This window comes from Hevea brasiliensis, chromosome 11, assembly GCF_030052815.1.
Source record: "Hevea brasiliensis isolate MT/VB/25A 57/8 chromosome 11, ASM3005281v1, whole genome shotgun sequence".
Classification (NCBI taxonomy): domain Eukaryota; kingdom Viridiplantae; phylum Streptophyta; class Magnoliopsida; order Malpighiales; family Euphorbiaceae; genus Hevea; species Hevea brasiliensis.
This window is the reverse complement of record NC_079503.1, coordinates 72,972,653-72,985,046: the sequence shown is the minus strand read 5'-3', so window position 1 is coordinate 72,985,046 and position 12,394 is coordinate 72,972,653. Positions and strand designations below refer to the sequence as shown.

The following is a 12,394-nucleotide window of genomic DNA, read 5'->3' as shown; positions in this document are numbered from 1 at the left end:
TATGTTCGATCTCTTCTCACTTCCCAATCTCTTCTTGTCTCTTCTTTGTATCTGACCTGTATCGGTGAACTCTTAATAAAGAAGCATTAAATTCTTCAATTACTGATGAGCCGCTTCTAGTTTTGGATGCATTAAATGCCACGACCATATATATATGCGGGAGGGAATTCTGTCATTCTCACACCCACACTCTTCCTTCTCTGGTGAATTTTCGATGTGTTTCTTTTCTGATCCTTACTTTTTCGGCTAGAATTCTCATCATGACAACTGCCTTAATCTTTTTTTGATAACCTTCTTTGCCCATCTCCTGAAAATGGATGATACTAACGATTGAATAACTATGAGAGCGTCCTCTGATGATGGCGAGAGAACCGGACTAATTGATCAATCATGATCCAAAATTACTATCGATTTAGCTTTTGATTGGCTTGCCGATTTGAGTCGCGAACTGATCTTGGGCAAGGGGACTGCTAATTTAATCTTGATATCAGTGACCGCCTCTTGAAGTTCATTTGACTCCCAACCATGTCAAGGGTCCCAACTGTAGCTTGGTTCTGGTCGATGACATCGATGATGACACCAAGCTTCCCGTAGTCTTTACCATAGTTGATGAGAGCTACCCTCTCGATCTCCATGTATCTCTTGAATGGCATCTTGAGATCAGAAGCCCAAAATGTGGAAGCGAGATAGGTAGAATGTAGGGTAGAGTAAGGGATATTTATAATTACTGATCTTAAGAGATTGTCCAAATGGTGTAATGTGATCTTTTGGAAATGAAATGTACTTTTACTTATTAGACAGGCTGTGGTGGAAGTGCAGAGCTCTCCATTTCGACCTCAAGAATGGCCAACTTAAGAGGTAGAGGTTGTCACCTTGAAGCCTCCTATTCACCCTGCTGAACCTCTTCCTCCACCTCCGGTCTCTTCAAATGCAGAGGGCGGTCCTTCTGGACTAATCGTCCCTGCTACTCAACCGCTTTCTCGGGGCGCTCAGGTCCTACTTCAATCGTTGGAGAGGAACTGCTCAGTTGGGGGAAATCCTGATTTGGCTAAGGTCTTGGGCACCTCAATCTGCTTTCAAAAAGATCAAACTCAGATGGCCCAGAATAGCATCGACGATCTCCTGACTCAGATAATGAGTTTAGGCCTGGAGGCAATTATGAATTAGCAATTGATTAGAGAGAAGGCCCATCTCTTAAGGAGGGAGATCATTAAGGCAGTCCAGGATGCAACAGCTGCAAAAACTCAGCTCTCGATAGCCAATGATCAAATCGTTGACTTAGAAGGCCAGGTGAGGTCTTATGAGGAAAGGACAGCTCAATTGGAGTGGAAACTTACAGATTCTTGGGCCTGTCGAGCTGCCAATCTAGCTTAATTTTCTAATGAGATCAAGGCCTTCTCTGGTGAAAGAGGTCGGCGCTTATGTGAATGCTCACAATGATCTCTTAGCCGAGCTGGTGAAGCGCTATCGTGAAGAAGACTTCACTTGGCTAGAGAAGCTAGCTCTGGGAGTTGAGGTCGAGAGTGAAGAGTAGCGAGAGAGAGTAGGAGGAGGAAAATATTGAAAATGTAATTGAAGAGTAGGCTAGGGAAAACCCTCCTACTGAATGACTTGTATATTTATCTCTTGAAATGAATTTTAGCGTTTTCGTAATCAATTCTTGATGAGATCAAAAAATATCAAACTAAGCATGGATGAATATTGAATCAACTCCCAATTTATTGGATGAGCTCGAGCACAGAACCTAAGATTGGTTATTGATCATAAAACATGAATGCCTAAAGAGATCTGAGAATTTTGTGACCGCAAATAGATTAAAACTTGGAAACATTTAAGAATGATTTGAGAATAGGTCCTAGTCTGCATTTGTTAAGTTCGGGATCACTTATTTAGGGATTGGATAAAACATTAACTTGGTTAAATACTTGAACAATTCAGGCGAGATGTCTGGTCATGAATTTATCCGTAATTGGGATTTTGGACACAGAGAGATTAAGAAATCAATAAAATGTAAGATTAGGTGTTCTGAAGATCCGATGCCAATCTGAATAGGCTGAATAAACGAAGAGTTCGGGGAAATTTTGATTTGAATATTCAAGAGGTCAAATAAACTTGTAATTTATTATTTATCTATGAGGTTACCAATCCAGGGAAAATGACCTATGGTCAGGTAACTGGTTGAGATCCGATAAACACCTTCAAGGGAGATCGACTAAATTGCAATCCTTATTAAAAGGTGTATATTAATTACACTAGTTATGCCTTTGAAGATTGGCCAAAATATGGTGTCTACGGTTGCCTCTCTTTACATGTTTTCTATTAAAGAGAATAAAATTCTCTTGTATAGGAATCATGTAAAGATTTAAAACCATATTTTGGGCGGCTGGAATGCTGGAATTAAATCAACTTGGATCTTGAATCAAGAAGTTGATAACAGAAAATTAATTTGTGGAAAATTGAAAATCAACTTGGATCTTGAATCCATATGTTGATGATAGAAATTTAAATTACAGAAAATTTAAAATCAACTTGGATCTTGAATCCAGAGGTCGATGATAGAAAATCAACTTAGATCTTGAATCTAGAGATTGATGACAGAAAATCAACTTGGATCTTGAATGCAGATATTGATGACAGAAAATTAAATTGCAGGAAAATTGAAAATCAACTTGGATCTTGAATCCAGAGGTTGATGATTAAAAATTAAATTGCAGGAAAATTGAAAATTAACTTGGATCTTAAGTCCAGAGGTTGACGATAGAAATTTAAATTGCGAAAAATTGAAAATCAACTTGGATCTTGAATCCAGAGATTGATAATAGAAATTTAAATTGCAAAAAATTTAAAATCAACTTGGATCTTGAATCCAGAGGTTGATGACAGAAATTTAAATTGCCAAAAATTTAAAATCAACTTAGATCTTGAATCCAGAAATTGATGACAGGAAATTAAAATCAACTTGGATCTTGAATCCAGAGGTTGCCAACTGAAAAATTACATGCTGAAAAATAAAATCAACTTAGATCTTGAATCCAGGGATTAATAACTAAAAAGAAAATAAATGCTAAAAAATAAAATAAACTTGAATCTTGAATCCGGAAGTTGATGACAGGAAATTAAAGTCAATTTAGATCTTGAATCTAGAGGTTGATAACAAGAAATTGAATGCTAAAAATTAAAATCAACTTGGATCTTGAATTTAGAGGTTGATGACTGAAAAATAAATGCTGGAAATTAAAATCAACTTGGATCTTGAATCCAAAGGTTGATAACTGGAAGAATAAATGCTGAAAATTAAAATCAACTTGGATCTAGAATCTAGAGGTTGATAACTGGAAGAATAAATGTTGGAAATTAAAATCAACTTGGATCTTAAATGCAAAGGTTGATAACAAGAAATTAAATACTGAAAATTAAAATCAACTTGAATCTTGAATCCAGAGGTTGATGACTGAAAAATAAATGCTAAAAATTAATATCAACTTGGATCTTGAATCCAGAGGTTGATGTTAGGAAATTAAAATCAACTTGGATCTTGAATCCAGAGGTTGATGACTGAAAAATGAATGCTGGAAATTAAAATCAACTTGAACTTTGAATAACTAGCCAGTTGTTATGAACAAGTTTTATGCATGTACCTTTAATGCTCAGAATACTAAGCAAATCTAATGCAAGGTGTTCATCTAATCAAAGTTTACTTAACAAGGCCCCGAAGATAAAAGATTAATGGAAGAAGTTAGAACGAATCTCAAGACTTGGCTTATTAATTGCTCTGCCCTCATCATTTTGAAAACTCAAACGATTTCTTCCAAGTGCCCCTTCAATCTTAGCTTCCCTCATTCTTTTTTTCTTTTTTTTTTTTTTTGAGCTTTCTTTTTCAGGGCGCCCTTTCGGGTTTTTGCCTTTTACTCATTTTTTAGAAAGTGCCCATGCGGGTTTTCACCTTCTTTATCAAGTTTTGCTAGGAGCGCCCTTTCGGGTTTTCACTCCTATATTTTTTTTTACCTCAGAACCTTAGATGTTGGTGCACCGATGGCCCATTAATTGCTTATCCCCTGCAAATCTCAAAGTAAAGTATTTGAAGTTACTTGTGTTTAAATCCTTATCTTATAATAAAACTTTAACAAATTAATAGCGCATAAACCAAGGTAGACAAACGAATGAAATAAGGAGATATTTATACTATAGTTTAATGAACAAAGGAATAAAGGTACAATTTTTAGAGAAAAGGGTACAAAGACAGATCTCACGAGTTCCATTTAGCTAACTTTGAAGTCCCCCGACCGCCAGCATTTCAAGCAACCCTCTGAAGAGCATTTGTGCTATGGTAACTTATTGCCTCTTGATCTTAAGCCCCCTTATTGCTCCACTATCTCTAACTAGGAGCACCTTTTTGGGTTTTCACCCCTAGATTTGATTTTTTTTTTTTGCTCTCCTTTTTAGGGCGCCCTTCCGGGTTTTCACCCTTCACTCATTTTGTAGAAAGTGTCCTTGCGGGTTTTCGCCTTCTTTCTCACATTTTGCTAGGAGCACCCTTTCGAGTTTTCACTCATACATTTTTTTTATGCATAATACCTTTTTACAGCATTTGTATTCACTGGCCTTAGTAATTCTTCCCCATCCATGTGAGTAAAAATCAGTGCATCGCCAGAAAATGCCTTCTTAATCACATAAGGCCCTTCATAAGTTAGTGATCGCTTGCCTTGGGAATTGCTTTGATTTGGAAGGATCTTCCTCAAAAATAAATCTCCTAGTTGGAATTCGCGCGGGCGTACATTCTTATCCAATGCTCTAGCCATTCTTCTTTAATATAACTACCCATGACATACTGCTACTAATCTTTTCTCATCAATCAAATCCAACTAATCTATCCTCGATTGAACCCATTCTATATCGTATATACCCGCCTCTTTTAGAATTCTCAAAGAGGGAATCTCCACCTCTATAGGTAAAACAGCTTCCATTCCATAGACTAACGAGTATGGGGTTGCCCCAGTTGATGTTCTCACTGTAGTCTGATAGGCATGAAGGGCAAATAGAAGCATATCATGCCAATCCCTATAAGTGATGGTCATCTTTTCAATTATGCATTTGAGATTCTTGTTGGCAGCTTCTACAGCTCTATTCATCTGGGGTTGGTAAGGCAATGAGTTGAGATGACATATCTTATATTGATCACACAACTTTTGAACATTCGGGCCATTAAGATTCTTAGTATTATCAATGACGATTTCACTGGGAAGGCCATATCTGCAGCTGATGTTATTTTTGAGAAACTTCAGAAATGTATTTTGAGTGATGTTAGCGTATGAGGTAGCCTCGACCCATTTAGTAAAGTAATCAATGGCCACCAAAATGAACATGTGTCCATTGGATGCCTTTGGATTAACTGGACCAATTACATCAATGTCCCACATTGCAAAAGGCCATGGTGCGATAAGTTTATAGAGTTGATGAGGTGGGACATTCATTCGGTCAGCGTAAATTTGACACTTGTGACATTTTTTGAAATACTTAATGCAGTCCTTTTCCAAAGTAGTCCAAAAGTAACCCCGCCTTAAGATTTGCTTGGCCATCATGTATCCATTGCTATGAGTAGCACAGTTCCCTTCATGGGTTTCAAAAAGAATTCTCTCTGCTTCTTTCTCATCCATGCACCTTAATAATTTACCATTGGAGCTCCTCTTGTATAGGATTTCGCCATTAGGGGAGTATTCCAACACTAACCTTCTGATCATTCTTTTTTCATTTCTACTTATCCCAGGAGGATATTCCCTAGTTTTGATGTATGTCTGAATGTCATAATACCAAGGTTTGCTGTCTATTTCCTCTTCAATCATAAGGCAGTATGCTGGCTCACTCCTTGCTTTAATTTGTAACAACTGCATTATCTGCCCCTCCTCCATTTGAGTCATTACAGCTAGAGTAGCTAAGGCATCAGTGAATTGGTTTTGTCACGGCTCAAGTGAGTGAAGGAAATTTCTTCAAACTCCTTGATTAGCTCGAGGAGATATTTCTCGTACGGGATTAGTTTTGGATCTTTAGTCTGCCATTCCCCTTTGACATGATAAATGATCAGGGCTGAATCCCCAAACACCTCCAATTTCTTTACCTTTATTTCAATGGTAGCTTGTAAACCACTCATGCAGGCTTCATACTCTGCCATGTTATTGATATAGTCAAACCTTAGTTTGACAGCTATCGAGAAGTGTTTCCCATCTGGGGATACTAACACTGCCCCAATCCCATTATCGGACAAATTAACTACTTTGTCGAAATACATCTCCCACACATCATCTTGCCCCTTAGCACCACTACTTACTATATTAATATGCTCATATAGGAATTCGAAATCTAGAGCCTCATAATCATCGATTGGGTTTTCTGCCAGGAGATCTGCTATCACGCTTCCTTTTACTGCTTTTCTTATCATGTAAACAATGTCATATTGAGAAAGTATAACCTGCCACTTTGCTATTCTTCCGGGTATGAATGGGCTTTTGAATACATACTTGATTGGATCCATCCTAGAGATGAGCCACGTTTTATGATTCAACATATAGTGCTTGAGTCGATTCGCTGTCCATGCCAATGCACAATAGGTCTTTTCCAGGAATGAGTACCTTGACTCGCATTCGTTGAATTTCTTAAATAATAAATGGCTCTTTCTTTTCTCCCAGTGTCATCGTGTTGCCCCAGAACACAATCCATTGAGATTTACTGAACTACCATGTACAAAATTAATGGCCTACCCGTCACTGGAGGAACCAATACAGGTGGACTTCACACGTATAGCTTAATCTTTTCGAAGGCTTTTTGGCAAGCTTCATCCCACTTTGCGGTATTATTCTTTTTGAGCAATTTGAAAATGGGTTCAGCCTTAGCAATGAGATTAGAAATAACTCCTAAAATGTAGTTCAATTTTTTCAGGAAACTACGCACGTCCCTTTCTGTCTTTGGGGATCGCATTTCTTGAATGGCTCGAATCTTGTCTGGATCTACTTCTATTCCTTTCTCACTAACTACAAACCCCAACAACTTTCTCGATCTTGCCTCAAACACACATTTTGCCGAGTTCAGTTTTAATTGATACTTTCTGAGCCTTTCGAATACTTTTTTTAATACCTGTACATGGCTTTCAGTTCCTCTGGATTTAATGATCATGTCATCCATATAGACTTCTACTTCTTTGTGCATCATGTCATGGAATAATGTGACTATGGCACGTTGGTAGGTAGCTCCCATATTCTTTAATTCGAAGGGCATGACTCGGTAGCAAATACTCCCCACTGGGTGATAAAGGCAGTCTTTTCTTTGTCATCTTTGTCCATCAAAATTTGATTATATCTCAAGGCTCCGTCAATACATGAGCATCTTCCCAATCCTGCTGCATTATCCACTAGCACATCTATATGTGGGAGAGAAAACTCATCTTTCAAACTTGCCTTATTGAGGTCCTTGTAGTCGACACATACTCTCACCTTACCATCCTTCTTCATTAGAGGGACGACATTAGCTACCCACTCAGGGTATTTTACCACTTCTAGGAATCTAGCATCGTACTGCTTTTTAACTTCATCCCTAACCTTGAGCAGCGTGTTAGGGTTCATTCTTTGTAGTTTCTGTTTTACTGGGGCTGTCCCAGGAATTAGGGGGATTTTATGTATCACTATTTAGGGATCCAATCCTGGCATGTCATCATAACTCCATGAGAATACGTCAATGAACTCCTTTAGTAGTTGGATCATGTCCTCTAACTCTTCATTATTCACAATCTTGAGCTCCTTTTTATTTTCTTCAGTTCCCAAATTTAAGGTGCTCGTCTCTCTCCACAGGGCACCAGAGTGGGCTCATTTACTTCCATTTGCTCTTTCACAGACTCTTCTTCAAAATCACTTGTGTCAATGGCGATTATGGGACTTTCAAAGTTAACTTAGGGAATTTTAGAGTCGATTGAATTATTATGTCTTGATTGATCAATGGTCCTAAAGAAATGAAAATGGAGTACATTAAAGAATAGATTTTAACAACGAAAAAGACAGAATTTAAAAAAAAAATGCACTATTAATTTATTAATGTTCTATCATAAGAAAATGTCCATTTACAGAATCACACTTGTCACCATGGATGGAGTGATCAAGTGTTGGTAACAAAATATACTTTACTCGAAATAAAGCATAGAGATATCCTCGGCTTCCCAATTATCAAGTCCTTGGTCCTCAAAGATCGATGAAATCAGCGTCTTAGATATAAGATTTGGTTGTAGAACATTAATATATAGCTCTGAGGGAGATTCTCCATCCTTTTCTTCTATATTTTTAATGATAGGCTTGGTAAAAACATCTGCAATTTTTGAGACGCTCTTCATCTTCCTTAGTGATCCGTCAAATCTCTGATCCCTAAGCATGTTTCTCATCCAGAACCTTTCATCAATTAGATCATCCTCCTCATATCCTAACCCAGAGATACCATTTCTCTGAATAGCTGATACAGGTTCGACAATTCCTTGCAATGTGATGTCTAATCCCTTGCCTTCTTTATAGTTGTTTCTTAGCATCACCTTTGTGACCATGGCTGCAGCTCCCCCATCATTCAAGGTGGTTCCTTGCAATTCCAATGCTTGGAATGAACTCTCCAAGGATGGCTCAGTTGTCTCCACATAAGAAACTATTTGGGGCTTGGTAACTAGCATAGCTTCCTCCCCTCTCACCGTGATGATCTTAATATTCATGACCTACTTGATCCTCTAGTGCAAAGTTGAGGGCACTGCATTAGCTGAATGGATCCAGGGTCTTCCTAACAGCATAGTATATGCTGGTTCGATATCCACCACCTGGAATGTAACATTAAAAGGCCCTGATCTGAAGCGGCAACTCAATGTCTCCCAGTACATCTCTCTTTGTACCATCAAATGCCCTCATTACCATGGTACTTTGGCGCACGCCAAATGGGTCAATTGGGAGTCTTGCCAAGGTCGCATTAGGCAAAATGTTGAGTACTGAGCCATTGTCAATCAAAACTTTAGCAACCATACATCCTTTACACTTGACTGTCACATGAAGAGCCTTAGTGTGTTTCAAGCCTGCCAGGTCTATTTTGTCCTCTGAGAAAGTGATGAAATTAGATGCCTAGATTTGTCCCACTATCTTCTCAAATTGTCTCGGTGTGATGTCAGAAGTCATAAAGGCCTGATCTAGAACCCTCTATGAGGCATGGTGATCTCAGTATTAATGACAGTAAGGAGATTCGAGTACGTGTCTTTCTTAACTGTTCAATCACATCATATTCACTCTGCTTTATGAACTACAACAACAATTCATCCTCTTCTTTCTTCTCACTGAACTCTCCTTTTCCAACCTCTACAGCCCTTTTCTCCACATTCCCTAGCGACTCTCCCACTTTTACTTTCTCTTTCTTCTTTTCTGCTTCATCATTACCGTAGCACCTCCCACTCCTAGTGATAAATTTTATCTCTTAATCAAGCGGAGGTGGGTTGCTAATTGAAATCTATTTTTGTGCTGGCTAGGGAGCAGTATCATTGGAGGGGTGAGAAGGTCCCCTAAAAGTCATTTTAAAATGGGCATGGGGGGTTAAGTATGGTTTAGGAGTTAAGATGGGTTGAGTGTAGGTATGGTTGAGAGCAGGAATAGAAGTGCTGTTGGATATGCTTTGTGTAAAAAATTAGAAGTTATAATTCCAAGGCACCACATGAGTATTTGTGACTAGGAGCTGTGGTGGAGTTCAGATAATTTTCCTTGACGGTACTGGTGGTGTTGGTGCAGTATGCGTAGAGAAAACCATCTTTGGAGTAAAGCTTGAGATGTCTTCGCCATATCTGGCTATATTCACTTCCTTCTCTACCTTTGACTTCTGTTGACACCTCAAGATTCTGAGTGATAGCATTCTCAGGATTTCTTCCTTAAATTCACTATAATTTTCCAGCTCATAACTACTTATTCCTTCATGGTAGGGACATCCTGAGCCAGGCCGACCACTTTCAAAGTTGGATTCCTGTGGGCTTATATACCCTTCTTATACCGCCATCATGAAAATTTCATTAAAGTACAGGATCAACTGATTCATCTCATAATCAAATTTTCACACGAGGATTTCGCCATATTTACACCATTTCCCCTTCCTGTGTCATGGTTGAGTAATGGGTTTGTGATCACATTAGGTGCAAAATCATTTCCCTTAATCTTTAACTACCCGTTCCTAATTAGGGACTGTACCCTTCCTCGAAGGACCCCATAGTTATCTGTTGAGTGCCCAATAACCCTGCCATGATATTTACATCTAGCATTTGCATCATACCACTTTGGATATGGTGGCTGCACAAGGTCTAGTAGGATGGGCACTATTTGATTGAAACCCAACAAGTAATGATAGATTTCACTGAGGGCAAGAGGGAGTGGCAGATCAGGATTCCTTAGTGGTCTTGGGCAGGGCTGAGGAGCAGGTGGTCTAAATGGTGTCACACCCTACCCCTCTGTAAGGCATAACATGATCCCGTAGTATACCTAATGAATTACCAAACTTCGCCTACTGATAACCCATTAAATACACTACAAGGGATTTAAACCTTTTCTTACTTCTTTTTACAGTGGTGAGCACTATTACAGGTGTAAAAAAGTTTCTTTTACTGAAGTGAAACAGCTAACACATTTGAAGAATTAATAATTTCTGTAAAAATTTTGGCAGAGTGCCATCTGTATTTTGAATAAAACAGTTCTTCAAAAACCTGTAAAAAGCACTTCAAATATATTTCTCAATCTCGAACTCCAACATCCAAATCAACACAATAAGTTTCTCAACATTTGTCTACTCAATCCACAATAATTTTCCAGTGTTTTCAAAAGCTGAGATAAAAGAAATATATCACAATATTTACAAACCAAAATAATTTACAAATTTAGTTTACAACTTTAATGTACAATTTTAATTTACAACTGCTCAAAACTAAGAACACTATATACATACAGTGAACATACATTATAATACAAAATACAAAATAAGGTATATTCAATATACCCAATGAACTCTCAATATAGCATTAGCAGCCTAGTCTGCTGCCCTGTCAGTCTGTCTACCTGCGACAGCAATGAAAAGCTATCGCTGAGTAAAATTTACTCAGTGGTGCGCAATAACAATTTGAAATGCGATATATAAATCTTTTATTGACAATTCACAAATCAAATAATTCACAATTCCATTTCACAATTTACAAAGTTCATATAACACAAATTTGATCAAACAATTGAATAACACAGTTTTGCCAATCAATAACACCATTTGATTAAATAACTAAACAATACAGTTTTGCCAACCAATAACACCATTTGATCAAATAACTGAATAATATAGTGTTGCCAATCAATAACATAATTTAGGCCCTGACACAATTTTTCCGCACATGTCGTGTTATACACTATGACAAAACACACTCACCCCAATAATCGAAATCAATGAGGGAGGAAGCTAGATAGATAATGAGTACTCATCCACACTCACCTCAGACTGGCAAGTCAAAGAGGGAGGAACATAATCACACTCACCCTAGACTGATAAGTCAAAGAGGGAGGAATATAATAACAGTGTCATGCCAAGTGTGAATCAAAACAATTCCAAATCACAATATTTCATATAATTCCCAAATCACATTTTATCTCAAAATTTCCATTTGCAAAGTAGGCAACACAATAATTTCCAAATAAGATTCTCAAAGCCAAAACAATAAAAAATTATTCATAACTCATTTCTCCAAATAAATTTTCTAGTAAAAGCAGTGAATATAAAAAGTATTGTGCACAGATACAATTTAAAACTATAATGTTCAAATAAATTTTTAAGTAGAAAATAAAAAATCAAAATTATTGTGCACAAACACAATTTAAAACAATAACATACAAATAATCATAATTTATTTCAATTGAAAAATTCAAAAGAAATAACTATTATGCACAAACCTCTGATATATGTCTCTTGGCCCTGACTCAGTGTTTCTTATGCTTCTCAATATCCTTTTCAACTGAAACACACAATTTAAAGTGTTTCAGTACTCAATGAATTTGTTTCTAACAATAAAATCCAATATTTAAATTTTCTTTATACTATTCCGTTCAATTCATTTCATTAGTCAACCTATAATATTGACCCTTGATGCACTCTAAGTAAGTCAATTCTAATGTTACCAATATGTCACATTTAATAGCCTTTTAGTGTTGGTACATGTTACCAAATTCATTTTTAAGTATATTGCATTTTATTGCAATTTGCCAAATTTCGGTATACTAATTTGACCTAGCCGAATGACCAAGTTCCCTCGGTTTTCGAGTTTTGGTCCAAACTACAAACTTGTAGGTCTATGTCTTATTGCACGCGAGGCAAAATTTCA

General features: G+C 37.4%; 1 protein-coding gene across 1 annotated transcript; it reads right to left on the bottom strand.

Annotated features, from left to right (window-relative positions):
- Positions 1-5,929: 5,929 nt before the first annotated feature.
- Positions 5,930-6,526, bottom strand: LOC110656876 (uncharacterized). Its single transcript, XM_058129330.1, has one exon. The coding sequence runs from the start codon at positions 6,524-6,526 to the stop codon at positions 5,930-5,932; it is 597 nt and encodes a 198-aa protein (XP_057985313.1).
- Positions 6,527-12,394: the final 5,868 nt, after the last annotated feature.

Coding starts and splice junctions, on each gene's coding strand:
- LOC110656876 (XM_058129330.1), bottom strand. CDS start 6,526: ATGGATCCAATCAAGTATGTATTCAAAAGCCCATTCATACCCGGAAGA.